The sequence below is a fragment of the Lontra canadensis genome, unplaced genomic scaffold (assembly GCF_010015895.1).
Source record: "Lontra canadensis isolate GAN:19392208 unplaced genomic scaffold, GSC_riverotter_1.0 scaffold12, whole genome shotgun sequence".
Taxonomy (NCBI): domain Eukaryota; kingdom Metazoa; phylum Chordata; class Mammalia; order Carnivora; family Mustelidae; genus Lontra; species Lontra canadensis.
Window position 1 is genome coordinate 28,466,632 of NW_022631006.1, and position 17,658 is coordinate 28,484,289.

General features: G+C 36.1%; 1 protein-coding gene across 1 annotated transcript; it reads left to right on the plus strand.

The window, feature by feature from the left end:
• The first annotated feature begins 10,362 nt into the window (after positions 1–10,362).
• On the plus strand, positions 10,363–16,150 carry LOC116867464 (olfactory receptor 11H12-like). Its single transcript, XM_032857092.1, is given in 4 exon segments — positions 10,363–11,366; positions 15,588–15,814; positions 15,817–15,849; positions 15,852–16,150. Coding segments are annotated over 4 exon segments (1,536 nt in total). The 5' UTR covers positions 10,363–10,389.
• Positions 16,151–17,658: the final 1,508 nt, after the last annotated feature.

Sequence of the window (17,658 nt, forward strand, 5' to 3'; positions counted from 1 at the left end):
GAAGACACAATATACAGTAACGGTCACCTTACAGGCAATACAATGGCATTAAATTCATATCTGTCAATGGTTACCCTGAGTGTAAATTGGCTAAATGTCCCAGAGAGCCTAAAATTAAGACCAGAAAGGAAGACACAATATACAGTAACAATCACCTTACAGGCAATAGAATGGCACTAAATTAATTTCTTTCAGTGGTTACCCTGAGTGTAAATGGGCTAAATGTCCCAATCAAAAGACACAGGGTATCAGAATGGAAAAAACAAGACCCATCGATATGCTGTCTATAAGAAACTCATTTTAGACCCAAAGACACCTCCATATTTAAAGTGAGGAGGTAGAAAACAATTTACGATGCTAATGGGCATCAAGAGAAGGCTGGGGTGGCAATCCTTTTATCAGATAAATCAAATTTTAAGCCAAAGACTATAATAAGAGATGAAGAAGGACACTATATGATACTTAAAGGGTCTGCCCAATAAGAAGATCTAACAATTTTAAATATCTATGCCCCTAACTTGGGAGCAGCTAGTTATATAATCCAATTAATAACAAAATCAAAGAAACACACTGAAATAATACAATAATAGTAGGCACTTTAACACCCCCTCACTGAAATGGACAAATCCTCTAAGCAAAAGATCAACAAGGAAATAAAGCCTTCAAATGACACATCACACCAAACATACATCAATGATATATTCAGAACTTTCCATCCAAAAACAGCAGAATACATATTCTTCTCTAGTCCCCATGGAACATACTCCAGAAGAGATCACATTCTGGGTCACAAATCAGGTCTCAACCAGTACCAAAAGATTAGTTCATTCCCTGCATATTTTGAGACCACAATGCTTTGAAACTAGAACTCAACCACAAGAGGGAAGTTGAAAAGAACTCAAATTCATGGAGGCTAAAGAGCATCCTACTAAAGAAAGAATGGGTCAACCAGGAAATAAAAGAAGAATTTTTAAAAATCATGGAAACAAATGAAAATGAAAACGCAACTGTTCAAAAATCTCTGGGATGCAGCAAAGGTGGTCCTAAGAGGAAAGTACATAGCAATACAAGCCTTTCTCAAGAAACAAGAAAGTTCTCAAATACACAACCTAACCCTACACCTAAAGGAGCTAGAGAAAGAATAGCAAATAAAGCCTATATCCAGCAGAAGAGAATAATAAAGATCAGAGCAGAAATCAATGAAATAGAAACCAAAAAACAGTATAACAGATCAACAAAACTAGTTGCTGGTTCTTTGAAAGAATTAATGAGATTGATAAAATTCTGGCCAGACTTAGCAAAAAGAAAAGATCATGAATGAAAGAGGAGAGATCACAACCAACACCAAAGAAATATAAACAGTTATAGTTAAGAACATATTATGAGCATCCTCGCCAACATCTGTTGTTTCCTGACTGATTAATTTTAGGCATGAGGTGGGAATGCAAACTGGTACAGCCACTCTGGAAAACAGTATGGAGGTTCCTCAAAAATTTAAAAGTAGAGCTACCCATGACCTATCAATTGCACTACTTGGTGTTTACCAAAAGATACAAATGTAGTGATCCAAAGGGACACATGCACCTGAATGTTTATAGCAGCAATGTCCATAACAGCCAAACTATGGGAAGAGCCTAAATGTCCATGAACAGATGAATATATATATATATATATATATATATATATATCCCATATACATATACATATGGGATATACATATGTATATGGGATATATATATATATATTCCATATATATGTGGATATATATATATTCCATATATAATGGAATACCATGCAGCCATGAAAAACTGAAATATTGCTATTTGCAACAACATGGATGGAACTAGAGATATTATGCTAAGTGAAATAAGTCAATCAGAGAAAGACAATTACTGTATGATCTCACAGATATGAGGAATTTGAAAAATAAGACAGAGGATCAAAGGGGAAGGGAGGGAAAAATGAAATAAGATGAAACCAGAGAGGGAGACAGGCCATAAAAGACTCTTCATCTCAGGGAACAAACTAAGAGTTGCTGGAGTGGAGGTGGATGGGAGGGATGGGGTGACTGAGAGAAGGACTTTTGGGAGGGTATGTGCTATAGTGAGTGCTGTGAATTGTGTAAGACTGATAAATCACACACCTGTACTCCTGAAACAAATAATACATTATATGTTAATAAAAGAATCACCATTATTCTTGAATTTTAAAAAAAGAAAAAGAAATAGCTAAAGGAGTTCGAAGAGGGAATTAGATAGCAATACAGGCCTAGCTCAAGAAATAAGAAAATATTCAAACAGTTTAACATTATTCCTAAATGAACTAGAGAAAAAAAAAAAAAAGGACAGGAGCCCCTGGGTGGCTGTCATTTGAACATCTGCCTTCAGCTTAGGTCTCAATCACAGGGTCCTGGGACCCAGTCCCACATTGGGCTCCCTGCTCAATGGGGAGTCTGCTTCTCCCTCTTCTGCTGTAGTTTCCCCTGCTTATGCTTGCTTGCTCTGTCATATCAATCAATCAATCAAGCTAAAAAAAAAAAGAAGAAGAAGAAGAAGAAGAAGAAGAAGAAAGCCCAATAAGGGTAGAAGAAGGGAAATAATAAAGAGCATAACAGAAATAAATGATATAGAAACAAAAGAAAGAAAGAAAGAAAGAAAGAAAACAATTCAATGAAACCAAGACCTAGTTATTTGAAAAGATAAACAAAACTGAAAAACCCTTAGCCTGACTCATCAAGAAAAAAAGAGAAAGGAGCCACATAAATAAAATCAGAAATAAGGGAGAAGTAACAACAGACACCATAGAAATACAAAGGACTATAAGAGAATACTATAAAAAATTACATGCCAACAAACTGAACAACCTAGAAGAAAGGGACAAATTCCTAGAACTATAACCTCCAGAACCGAACTAGGAAGAAACAGAAAATCTGAACAAACCAATTACAAATAACAAAACTGAACTGGTCATCAAAATCTACCAAAAAATAAAAGTCCAGGACCAGATGCATTCACAGGTGAATTCTATCGGACATTTTTAGAAGAATTAATATCTATTCTCCTCTAACTATTCCAAAAAACTGAAGAAGGAAACCTTTCAAATATGTTCTACAAAGCCACCACTAGCTTTATACCAAAACCAGACAAAGACAATACAAAAAAAAAAAAAAAAACAGAAAACTACATAGGTCAGGATCTCTGATGAACAAAGATACAAAATTGTCAACAAAATATTAACAAACCACATACAGCAACAGATTAAAAACATCTTCATCACAATCAGGTGATATTGATTCCCAGGACGCAAGATGGTCCAATTCTCACAGATCAATCATCATACACCACACTAACAAAATGAAGGTTAAAAATCATATGATAATCTCAATAGATGCAGACCAAGAATTTGACAAGAGTCAACATCCATTCATGATAAAAATTCTCAACAAAATAGAGTAGAGGTACATATTTCAACATAATAAAGACCATATTTCCAGTATCATTTATTGAAGAGACTTTTTTCCACTGTATATTTTTTCCTGCTTTGTCGAAGATTAACTGACCATAGAGTTGAGGATCCATATCTGGGCTCTCTACTCTGTTCCACTGGTCTATGTGTCTATTTTTATGCCAGTACCATGCTGTCTTGGTGATCACAGCTTTGTAGTAAAGCTTGAAATCAGGTAACGTGATGAACCCAGTTTTATTTTTGTTTTTCAATATTTCCTTAGGGATTCAGGGTCTCTTCTGGTTCCATACAAATTTTTGGATTATTTGCTCCAGCTCTTTGAAGAATACTGGTGGAATTTTGATTGGAATGGCATTAAAAGTATAGATTGCTCTAGGCAGTATAGACATTTTAACAATGTTTATTCTTCTGATCCAAGAGCATGGAATGGTCTTCCATCTTTTTGTGTCTCCTTCAATTTCTTTCCTGAGTGTTCTGTAGTTCCTCGAGTACAGATCCTTTCCCTCTTTGGTTAGGTTTATTCCCAGGTATCTTATGGTTCTTGGTGCTATAGTAAATGGAATTGATTCTCTAATTTCTCTTTCTGTATTTTCACTGTTAGTGTATACGAAAGCCACTGATTTCTGTACATTGACTTTGTATCCTGCCCCGTTACTGAATTGCTGTATGAGTTCTAGTAGTTTGGGGGTGGAGTCTTTTGGGTTTTCCATATAAAGAATCATGCCATCTGCAAAGAGAGAGAGTTTGACTTCTTCATTGCCAATTTGGATACCTTTTATTTCTCTTTGGTGTCTGATTGCTATTGCTAGGACTTCTAATACTATGTTGAACAAGAGTGGTGAGAGTGGGCATCCTTGTCGTGTTCCTGATCTCAATGGCAAGGCTGCAAGCTTTTTCCCATTGAGGATGATATTTGCTGTGGGTTTTTCATAGATACATTTGATGAAGTTCAGGAATGTCCCCTCTATCCCTGTACTTTGAAGCGTTTTAATCAGGAACGGATGCTGGATTTTGTGAAATGCTTTTCCTGCATCAATTGAGAAGACCATGTGGTTCTTCTCTCTTCTTTAATTGATTTGTTCTATCACATTGATTGATTTGCGAATGTTGAACCATCCTTGTAGCCCAGGGATGAATCCCACCTGGTCATGGTGGATAATCTTTTTAATGTGCTGTTGAATCCTGTTTGCTAGGATCTTGTTGAGAATCTTAGCATCCATATTCATCAGTGATATTGGTCTGAAATTCTCCTTTATAGTAGGGTCTTTGCCTGGTTTGGGGATCAGGGCAATGCGGCTTCACAGAAAGAGTCTGGAAGTTTTCCTTCTGCTTCAATTTTTTGAAACAGCTTCAGGAGAATAGGTATTATTTCTTCTTTGAAAGTTTGGTAGAATTCCCCAGGGAATCCATCAGGTCCTGGGCTCTTTTTGGGGGGAGGTTTTTGATCACTGCTTCAATCTCATTACTAGATATTGGTCTATTTAGGTTGTCGATTTCTTCCTGGTTCAATTTTGGGAGTTTATAGTTTTCCAGGAATCCATCCATTTCAGCTAGGTTGCTTAGCTTATTGGCATATAACTGTTCATAATAACTTCTGATGATTGTTTCTACTTCATTGGTGTTAGTCGTGATCTCTCCCTTTTCATTCATAATTGTATTAATTTGGGCTTTCTCTCTTTTCTTTTGGATTAGTGTGGCCAATGGTTTATCGATCTTGTTGATTCTTTCAAAAAACCAGTTTTTAGTTTCATTGATACGTTCTGGGCAGCTATATGTAGAAGAATGAAACTCAACCATTCTCTTACACCGTACACAAACATAAACTCAAAATGGATAAAAGACCTCAACGTGAGACAGGAATCCATCAGAATCCTAGAGGAGAACATAGGCAGTAATCTCTTCAATATCAGCCACAGCAACGTCTTTCAAGATATGACTCCAAAGGCAACGGAAACAAAAGCCAAAATAAACTTTTGAGACTTCATCAAAATCAAAAGCTTCTGTACAGCAAAGGAAACAGTCAAGAAAACAAAAAGGCAATCCACGGAATAGGAGAAGATATTTGCAAATGACAGTACAGACAAAAGGTTGATATCCAGGATCTATAAAGAACTCCTCAAACTCAACACACACAAAACAGATAATCATATCAAAAAATGAGCAGAACATATGAACAGACACTTCTCCAATGAAGACATACAAATGGCTATCAGACACATGAAAAAATGTTCATCATCACTAGCCATCAGGGAGATTCAAATTAAAACCACATTGAGATATCACCTTACACCAGTTAGAATGGCCAAAATTAGCAAGACAGGAAACAACGTGTGTTGGAGGGGATGTGGAGAAAGGGGAATCCTCTTACACTGTTGGTGGGAATGCAAGTTGGTGCAGCCACTTTGGAGAACAGCGTGGAGATTCCTCAAGAAATTAAAAATAGAGCTTCCCTATGACCCTGCCATTGCACTACTGGGTATTTACCCCAAAGATACAGATGTAGTGAAAAGAAGGGCCATCTGTACCCCAATGTTTATAGCAGCAATGGCCACGGTTGCCAAACTGTGGAAAGAACCAAGATGCCCTTCAATGGACGAATGGATGAGGAAGATGTGGTCCATTACACTATGGAGTATTATGCCTCCATCAGAAAGGATGAATACCCAACTTTTGTATCAAGATGGACGGGACTGGAAGAGATTATGCTGAGTGAAATAAGTCAATCAGAGAGAATCAATTATCATATGGTTTCACTTATTTGTTGAGCATAACAAATAGCATGGGGGACATGGGGAGTTAGGAGAAGGGACTTGGGGGAAATTGGAAGGGGAGGTGAACAATGAGAGACTATGGACTCTGAAAAACAATCTGAAGGGTTTGAAGAGGTAGGGGGTGGGAGGTTAGGGGAACCAGGTGGTGGGTATTAGAGAGGGCACAGATTGCATGGAGCACTGGGTGTGGGACAAAAACAATGAATACTGTTATGCTGAAAATAAATAAAACAAAATGATTAATAAAAAAACTAAGTACAATAAAATAAAATGAGGTATGCCTAACAATAATAATAATAATAATAATAAAGACCATATATGAAAAACCCACAACTAACATCATATTCATTGATGAAAAACTGAGAGCTTTCCCTCTAAGGTCAGGTACAAGACAAGAATGTCCATTCTTAACCCTTTTGTTCAAAAAAGTACCTGAAGGCCTAGCCACAACAATCAGATGAAAGAACAAAAGGCAGGGTGGGGGGGGAAAGGAAGGAGGGGACGGAATGAGGGAGGGAAGAAGCTCATATAATTCTTAAGATGTCATTTATTCAACAAATATTTAATGAGGACCAGTAAATACAATGTATTTTTATCATGTTGGTTAATTTGAAGCTGATTAACATGTATTTTTTGTTTTCAAAACTACAATCTGGGAGGAGAGAACAGTTAAGTACACAAATAAGTATAACATAAAGCAGCTGAGGACAAGTGTCTTAAGAATGATACACAGATGGTTAAATAAAAATTCATAAATGGAAAAGTTGCTTTGGTTAGGAGAATAAGAGTACATGTTACAGAAAAATGTCATTTTAAATAGATCTTGAAGGATAGATGAGGTTTTTGCAGGTATAGATGGAGGTAATAAAGATTCTAAATAGACAAAGAGACCACAAAGAAATGAATATTAGAAGCTGAAAGTTATCCAGAGAATGAAATGCTGTACAATTTATCTATAAAAGGGAGTAAGAAAAGTTAAACAAGAAAAGTAATCTGAAACCAATTTATGAAGAACGTGGAAATTTCCGAATAATAAAACCATTGATGTTTTTTGAGCAATGAAGTAATAAGATCAAGGCGATGTTTTAGGAGTTCCTAAGTCCTGAAGTAGTGTAACTAAGAGGTAATAAAGGTTGAAATACTATTTTTCCCCCTTCGTCTTTCAATGTGAGGAGTTTGCTTTTGGAAATTCCTCAAGTGGTCTGTGGTCCACAGACCCGTGTTCCTATGTCATAGATTCTTGATGTTCTCAATCATTTTACACTATGTGGTATGAGCATTCATTCTCACTTAGAGATTTTAGCCATACTACACAAATTTAGGTAAAAACGGGACACTAATCAATGAAAATAAATACTTGTGTCATATTAATTGGGAAGCCACATGTTACTCTGTAGTATTTAACTCAATTAACTTAAATACTGGCACTTCTTGCTCTTTTCTCTCATATCTAAAGAATTCTGCTATTCTGTCCTTCAAAAATCTACTAACTTCTATAAATTTTTATTTACAATAGCCTACAGTGCTCTGTATCTCAACATTTTCCTCATTTAGGCTTGCTGTACTTTACTTCTGTATCCTCCAACATATGTACAGACATTAGAAGTGTTGGAGACAATGCAGATAAAAGGAAACCCTCTTGCACTGATGGTGGGAATGCAAACTGGTGCAGCCCCTCTGAAGAACAACAGTATGGAGTTTCCTCAAGAAGTTAAAAATAGAACTACCCAATGATCCAGCAATTTCACTACTAGGTATTTACCCAAAGGATACAAAAATACAGATTTGAAGGGATATACATGCTCTGATGTTTATAGCAGCCTTATCAACAAGAGCCAAACTACAAAGAAAGCCCAAATACCCATCAACTGATGAATGGATAGAGAAGACGTGGAGTATAATATACAATGGTATGTTATTCAGCCATCAAAAAGAATTAAATCTTGCCATTTGCAGTAACATGGATGGAACTAAGTATATATTATATGTGTTATGCTAAATGAAATAAGTCAGTCAGAAAAGGACAAATACTGTATGATTTCACTCATGTGTAACACTTAAGAAAGAAAATAGATTAACATATGGGAAGGGGAGAAAGGACAAAAGGAGAGAGGTGAAAAAATCTATAGGGGACTCTTAATGATAGAGAACAAACTGAGGGGTGATGGAGGGAGCTGGGTGGGGAATGGGCTAGATGAGTGATAGGTATTAAGGAGGGCACTCATGATGAGCACTGGTTGTTGCATGTAAGTGATGAACCACTGAGATCTACTCCAGAAATCAATATTGCACCATATGTTAACTACCTAAAAAATAAATTAAAATATTAAAAAAAGAAATGTTTCTGAACTTCAAAACTTTTGGTGATTTATACTTTATTTTTCCTCAAATTGTGTCTTCTGGAAACTTTCTGGAATCCATATTCCAGACAAGGAAACTCTGTAATAATGGTGCCTCAAAAGTTATTACTCTTTACTAGTTCCTCAGAGAACATGTAATCATTAACTTTTTAAAGATTCATTGCCTTGGAGGAGAAGAATTTTCCTAATGCTATAGAGGCCAAGTCCCACGAGAACATGTGCTAAAGTACATTCTTAATTTCTGTAAGGTAATAAACTCTTTATCCAGCTGGAAAAAGAAGTATATGGTTCATCAAACATGTTCTTTAGAGATTTGGCAGGTATCAAAATAATGATATCTTTACCTTTTGAGCACTGCAGAAGGTCATAACACCTCTGTGTCAGTCCCTTTAATTCTGAAATTTCTCAATGTTGGTTCATTAATGCTCCTGGTTTGGAATATTTAAAAAATATATACATACTACAAAAAGAAGCACAAAGACAGCTTCCACCAAATCATTCTAAAAGACTTTTCCAAGTGCTGGTGTGGACAATAGGTTGGAAGAAAATTGCTTTTGAAAATTTTGTGTTTGTGCCCCAAATGTAAGCCCTCATAACTTTCAGAACTCACATCCCTGCATATTGCCACACACACACACACACACACACACACACACACACACATACAATTCAGGGAACTCAGATCCCTGACATCTTTTCCATGAGAATGTGGATGAAGTAAATTTACTTATAACAATGACAGCAAAAAAAAAAAAAAAAAAAAGTATTTGGTTTCTGTTTTCTGGCGCAAATTTTTAACTTAATGATATTTTTTTAAAAATGCCAAACTTTATGGGAGGGGAAGTCTTCAAAAAATAAACTCCCACACCTAGCTGTTATTTTGCAAACTGTTGCAGGTAAAAGATTAAGTGAAAACTTAATTAAAGCCACCGCTTCCAACAGAAGACACTGCAACACTGCAATATTAAAAGTCAATGCTGGTAAGTAACATTATGGTATGACATTTTATGATGCCTAACTAACAGCAATAGCAATAGAAATGAGGCATGTTGGCCTTAAAATTACTTGCTATACAACATGTCTATTTATTTTTCATATTTAAATGGTATATTGAGCAACATATTTAACTGAGATGTAAATAGTAAAATCAAAACCTTCTTTAGGAGTCTATTGCCCTATAAGATGGGTTTAGGATAAGAAACTAGTAATGTATTAAGTGTTAACTTTATGTTTTATGCTATCCATAAACTATCATACATAGTCCCTGCTCCAAAATAATAAGCTTTGCAAAATGAGTTTAACTTGGGGTGCCTGGGTGGCTCAGTTGATTAAATGTCCAACTCTTGATTTCAGCTTAGGTCATGATCTCAGGGTCATGAGATCTAGCCCAGCATTGTACTCCATGCTCAGTGTGGAACCTGCTTAAGATTCTCTCCCTTTCCCTCAGCCCCCTCCTCCATATCTCTCTCTCTCTCTCTCTCTCTCTCTCTCTCTCTTTCTTTCTTTCTAAAAGAAAAAAAGAATTTAACTTTACTTAGTTCTATCATGGTACCATAATGAGGAAGAGATTCAGAAGCAGGCAAAGTTTATTTCTGTGCAGCCAGCTGCCTACTATGCCCAAAACTCAGAGTACATAACCAAGAACAAGTAGACTACACTCTCTTCCTAACTGATGATTCTTTTGAAAAATGACCCCATGTTCATTGTCTTTTCTTCATTCGAAAAAGGAGCACATTTAAAACTAGTCCTAACTGATAACAATATGTCTCTTGACCTTGCAGGTTACTGACCCAATGAATGTTTCTGAGTCATACTCCAGCTTTGCTTCTGTAAGAGAATTTATACTCCTAGGTTTTTCTTGTGAGTGGAAGATTCAGATCCTCCTCTTCTCACTCTTCACTACAACATATGTTTTGACCGTAACAGGGAATGGGGCCATTGTTTGTGCTTTGTGGTGTGAATGGCGACTCCATGTCCCCATGTACATTTTCCTGGGAAATTTCTCCTTTTTAGAGATTTGGTATGTCTCTTCTACAGTTCCCAAGATGTTGGTCAATTTCCTCTCATATAAAAAGACCATCTCCTTTACTGGATGTTTCCTTCAATTTTATTTCTTTTTCTCTTTGGGAACATCTGAATGCTTCCTCTTGGCTGTCATGGCCTTTGATCGGTACCTTGCTATCTGCCATCCCTTGCACTACCCTAACATCATGACTGGACACTTCTGTACCAAACTGGTCATTATCTGTTGGGTTTGTGGATTTCTGTGGTTCCTGATCCCCATTGTATTCATCTGTCAGATGCCCTTCTGTGGTCCAAACATTATTGACCATGTTGTATGTGACCCAGGGCCACTGTTTGCATTGGCATGTACCTCTGCTCCAACAATCCAACAGCTTTGCTATACTTTAAGCTCATTAGTTATCTTTGGTAACTTCCTTTTTATCCTTGGGTCCTATACACTTGTCCTATTAGCTGTGTTGCGTATGCCTTCAGCCACTGGGAGACACAAGGCCTTCTCAACCTGTGGGTCTCATTTGGCTGTGGTATCACTATTCTATGGCTCTCTGATGATCATGTATGTGAGCCCAGGACTTGGGCATTCTTCTGGTATACAGAAAGTTGCAACTTTGTTCTATGCTATGGTAACTCCATTCTTCAACCCCCTCATCTATAGCCTTCAGAATAAGGAGATAAAAGCAGCCCTGAGGAAAGTTCTAGTGCGTCTCAATATAATCCAAACTATACTGAATGATCCTCCCATTATCAGGTCAGTATAGTATTACAAAAAGCAATCAGGATTATATAGTCATGCAAATCTTCAAATATAAGTCTAGTTATGTTAACTCTATCAGCTTATGAAATAAAACATCTATGTGGCCACTTACAATCATAAAGTGGCCAGATTATACAGATAAATGGAAGTACTGGGTTCTTCTTTGGCACTTAGAGTGTACATGAACTAGGGAATGTACACATCTGGGTGTTTTCTGGGTAGTTCACATGGTTCTCCTGAGACAAAAATTTCTGTGTCCTATTTGATGATTTAGATTAATAGTTCTGGGATCAATTATATTATCTCATTTTGTTTTAGTTATTTATAAATAAAAGGAAAAATGTATTTATTTCTGTTTGTGGTTCTTTTCTTATTTGACTCTATTATTTCAGTGATTAGGTTACCCCTGCTAAATAAACCCTTAAAACAATTATCCAAAATTTCTATGGGACCATAATGTTATGCTAGCCTAATGACACTCAGACATACGTTGTTTGTTTCCTTACACATTACCCCTTTCTAAGCTCCTTAAGGGGCTAATTCTAATTCTAACATCAGTCAAAATATTCAGATATACAGTATTCTGAGTTTCAATATTTTTACCTAAACAAAGGTTCATTAGAGCGTACATGTTTTAGTGAACAAAGGTTCACTAAAAGCTTAATTGGTCATTTAATTGTGTTTTAAATAATAGAGTATCTCTTCCTAAAAAGTGGAGAGGGAAATGATCTACTTTATAATAAATTACTTAAGTTCAAAAAAAAAAGTTGACAGTTCATTGTTATTTGTTGCTCAAACAGTATTAAAAGAACAGTAAGGAAAATTGTTAAGAAATTATTACAGTGATACAATACACTTTACATTTTCATTTATATGTATGTTTATTTGATATGACATTAAATTTGTTCCTATATTATACCAAGTTTTTATGACCATTGCTTTTAGGAACTTTTAGAACTTTAATATTCCATTCAACCAGTATGGTATGGATTGTAAATTTTTATGTGGTGAGATCAATATTTTCCTAGAAGGAGGACTGTTCTTCCAAGTACCTTGAAACTTAACTTTTTGCAAGATGTAAGAAAGGGACTTTCCAAAAGGCGGATTAGGAAAAAAATGCATGCCACCAACTACATAATAATGATTGCTTAGAATTATTATCCAAGGATTCAGAAACTCTTCCACCCACCAGCCATCATTTTGTTATACAGTAACCTCCATTCTTTTATAGCAAAAATTAATATCTCAATTAAATCTTCATAAAGTTCTGTCATGATGATGCTTTGCAAGCTACATTAGGACTCATCATCTAATCTAAAACTGCCTCTGAAACATCCAGGATGTAAGACTACTATACGCATGTATCAATTTGCCCACTGGGATTTCTATCTTAGAACAGTTTCTTGAGAGAGAAAAGGATTGCTCAGTTTAAAATATAAGGCTGCACTTGTGATTTTTGAAATGGACACACTCTGATTCATATCATGCTTCACTTGACTGAAACTCTTTTTGAATTTTTTTTTGCCTCCTTTTGGAGAACAATTACATAAATTTGATTATGAAGATATTAAAATATTTTTCATCATCACATTCATTCATTTTTCTTAAGTACCACATGAGGTGCTTTGTTGAAGTTTGGGAAACAAATCTATATTTAATTTTTCCATACACATTCACAAGTTTTGACTAAAATCTTAGGCTTTGTAGTGCTTCATTTTTTTGTCTTTTTGTCCTTTGTTTTTGTCTTTCAAGGATTTTCTAGCCACTGACTCAGTCTCACTTGTTGTTTATTGGATATAAATATTTGCTTGAATATCAATCTCCTAAAGTGGTGTCATTGAGAAAAGGGTCTAGTTCTTAATTTTCATCACTGTATTCATTTTCTTATTTTACACTCAACACATGCATGGCAGAGTGTGGTACCTGCATACTTACTATCCATTTTTCTTATCTTCCTTCTTAATACAATCTCAATTCTATTATGGTGGCAACATACGCAGTTTGAAAAATCAAATGTAGCATCCTTTATATAAGAATAATTGTGTGGATGAATTGAGAGAGTATGCCAAAATGTTTTGAAAGTGACAAAGAGCTTTCCAAGTGAAAAATATTAACTGAAATCAATTGTGTACATACTATGTGCAAGATTCTATTCTGATTATCACAGCCATTCTGTGAGGAAGGTATTATCATTAGCTCTAGTTTAAAGATTTAAAAGGCAAGCAAGAGGGTTCCCCTTTCTCCACATCCTCTCCAACACATGTTGTTTCCTGTCTTGCTAATTTTGGCCATTCTAAGTGGCATAAGGTGGTATCTCAATGTGGTTTTAATTTGAATCTCCCTGGTGGCTAGTGATGATGAACATTTTTTCATGTGTCTGATAGCCATTTGTATGTCTTCATATACTGTTACGCTGAAAAGAAATTTAAAAAAAAAAAGAAAAAAAGGCAAGCAAGAAAGGATAACTTGTCCATGCTTAAAAAAAATTAATGATTGGGATGATGAAAAAATATTTTAGTATCTTTATAATCAAATTTGTATAATTGCTACTCCAAAACCCAGCAAAAGTTTTTCAAACAGAATTTTAATCAAGTCAAGCATGATATGAATCAGTGTGTGGGGAACCTTTCCATCTTTGGAATACTAAATTACCCAAACTCAGTCCTGCCTCTGATTTCATGATTTCCTTCCATGTGTTAATGGCTTATATCCTCTGGAAAAGAAGATCTTACCATTCAGATAGAAATCTACCATTCTCTTTCTTCTTCTTTCTCCTCTATACCCCCAACCTTGGTTTGAAGGTCAGATTCCCTCTGGTAAGATTATGGGCTCTTTTTCAGTCTTCCTGCTATAGAGAAGCTTAATATTAAGACTACCAGGAAGATGGAGAGGGAAGTCATAGAAATGGTGGAGCTAGTGGGTTGTTCTTATTGCAAAGAAGAAAGAAACTCTCCTGGAAAATGGAGAAGAGTCTTATTCTTTCAAGTATCAGAAGAATATGATACAGAAGTAGTGAGAACTGAAATCCCCAAACCAGACTAGGAAAGAAGAAATCATGAAGTAGAAAAAGTTGATAAGAGGGAAAAGAGAGAAAAAATCATGCAGATTTAGGAGAAGTTACAAAGTTAACAAAGCACTCTCCTCCTTGCCTTAGCTCTTCCCAACTTTAATTTAAGAGGGTATCACATCTATGTTTGAGAGAGGGCATAGAACATTGTGGAGGAAAGAATCACAGAAGAAAGGCATTTATATCCTTGTTGCAGGAGATGAGAAAGAACTCTTCCTGAGAAATTTCAACTCTGTCTCATTTCCTCTGCTCAAAAGTAAACTAACTGCTACCCCAATACCAGGTAAGTTTTGTGGACAAGATACAACAAGTAGCAGAAACTGATAAGGAAGAAAGCAAAAACAGAGAATCTACCCTACATAGAAATGATGGCCTCCTGTAGGGGAAGCCAGAGGCCTCATGCTAGTTAGGCAGTGGCAGAGATTAAGGGAAACATTTGGCTAAAACTTTAATTTAACTGGCCAAATGAGGAAATCTCATTTGTGGACAATTGGAGTGATGGCTCAGGTAATTCCATCAAATACAAATTTCCTAAAGACAAAGGATACTCACTCTAGAGTCAAGAATAGTTCTGTATTCCTAGGATCTCTGCCCAAGTGACGTTATGTCTCCTTGGTCTGAGATCTATTTCAGGCTTTGAAATCTCCTAGATACTAGAATAGCAAAGGAATATCAAGAATAACAGGGCATTCTATTTTTTTAAAGATTTTATTTATTTATTTGACAGAGAGATCACAAGTAGGCAGAAAAGCAGGCAGAGAGAGGGGGAAGCAGGCTTCCTGCTGAGCAGACAGCCTGATGTGGGTCTCAATCCCAGGACCCTGAGAATATGACCAGAGTCAAAGGCAGAGGCTTTAACCCACTGAGCTACCCCAACAGGGCATTCTATTTGACACAGTGAGAGACTACAGTGTAAGCACAAGAAACAGCCTTTCTAAAATGCAAGGGGGTTACTGAGAAGCCCAAGGAAGAAGGCAGCAGTGGTTGTAGTGACTGAGCAGAGCACACTGACAGGATGCTTCCTACATCAACACATCAACTATGTACTTCAATCCATATCTGAAGGGATCCCCTTCTAAAGATGAAGATTGTTTTCTCTCCAGTTGGTGTTGGTATGGAGACCTGTTCAACCCACCCTGGTGAAACAGTTTGCTGACTAAATTTTAAAAACCACTGGTACCAGAAAAGATTCAGCACATTCTCTGTACTGGAAAACTTTGCACCAAAGAGAGGTATGATTATCTCAAGACTCTGACCAGTGATGTTCATATTTTAAGAGGAGTCTTTCATGAGAATCTGAATTATCCAGAACAAAAGGTTGTGATTGCTGGACAATTCAAAATTGGTTTGATCCATAGGCAACAAGTTATTGCATGGGAGACATGGCCAGCTTAGCCCTGTTGTAGATGAGTTTGATGAGGACATTCTTAACTCAAGATACACATACAAATTTGAAGCATTTGGGCATGAAAAAAATTTTTACATTAACCCAGGTTCTGCCACTGAAGCATATAATTTCTTAGCAACAAACATTATTCCTTCATTTGTATCAATGGATATTCAGGCCTCTACAGTTGTCCTTGATATGTATCAGCTAATTGGAGATGATGTAAAAGAAAAAGGAATTGAATACAAAAACATCTTAAAGCCAGGCCTGTCTTGTTGTTTTTTTTTATTCCCCTGTTCAAATCAAGTAATTAAGCATTTATGAACCACAAGATCATGTCACTTTTATGATATTTTACAGTAAAATATAATATTGCTTTCTGTTAATACAATGTTCTAAGTTTCTTATAAACTATGAGAATATATGCCACTTATTTTATTTCTATGAAAAAATGTCCACCATACAGTAAATGGTCATGTGTTAAGAAAAATGTACTCTTGCAAATACCCTCAGAGTTGATATTTGAAACTTCACTATAAAAACATAGTGCATGAGGAAAAAGAATCTAGATTTTCTTGTATACATTTTTCTCTTTGGTAATAAACAGTTACCTTTCATTTATAAAAATAAACAAATAACACATAAAATGCAAAGTCAATGTACAGAAATCAGTGGCTTTCTTATACACTAACAGTGAAAATACAGAAAGGGAAATTAGAGAATCGATTCCATTTACTATAGCACCAAGAACCATAAGAGACCTGGGAATAAACCTAACCAAAGAGGGAAAGGATCTGTACTCGAGGAAATACAGAACACTCAGGAAAGAAATTGAAGAAGACACAAAAAGATGGAAGATCATCCCATGCTCTTGGATCGGAAGAATAAACATTGTTAAAATGTCTATACTGCCTAGAGCAACCTATACTTTTAATGCCATTCCGATCAAAATTCCACTGGTATTTTTCAAAGAGCTGGAGCAAATAATCCAGAAATTTGTATGGAACCAGAAGAGACCCCGAATCGCTAAGGAAATGTTGAAAAACAAAAATAAAACTGGGGGCATCACGTTACCTGATTTCAAGTTTTACTACAAAGCTGTGATCACCAAGACAGCATGATACTGGCATAAAAACAGACACATAGGCCAGTGGAACAGAGTAGAGAGCCCAGATATGGACCCTCAACTCTATGGACAAATAATCTTCGACAAAGCAGGAAAAAATATACAGTGGAAAAAAGACAGTCTCTTCAATAAATGGTGCTGGGAAAACTGGACAGCTATATGTAGAAGAGTGAAACTCAACCATTCTCTTACACTGTACACAAACATAAACTCAAAATGGATAAAAGACCTCAACATGAGACAGGAATCCATCAGGATCCTAGAGAACATAGGCAGTAATCTCTTCGATATCAGCCACATCAACTTCTTTTAAGATATGTCTCCAAATGGATAAAAGACCTCAATGTGAGACAGGAATCCATCAGAATCCTAGAGAACACAGGCAGTAATCTCTTCGATATCAGCCACAGCAACTTCTTTCAAGATATGTCTCCAAAGGCAAAGGAAACAAAAGCCAAAATAAACTTTTGGGACTTCATCAAAATCAAAAGCTTCTGCACAGCAAAGGAAACAGTCAAGAAAACAAAGAGGCAGCCCACAGAATGGGAGAAGATATTTGCAAATGACAGTACAGACAAAAGGTTGATATCCAGGATCTATAAAGAACTCCTCAAACTCAACACACACAAAACAGACAATCATATCAAAAAATGGGCAGAAGATATGAACAGACACTTCTCCAATGAAGACATACAAATGGCTATCA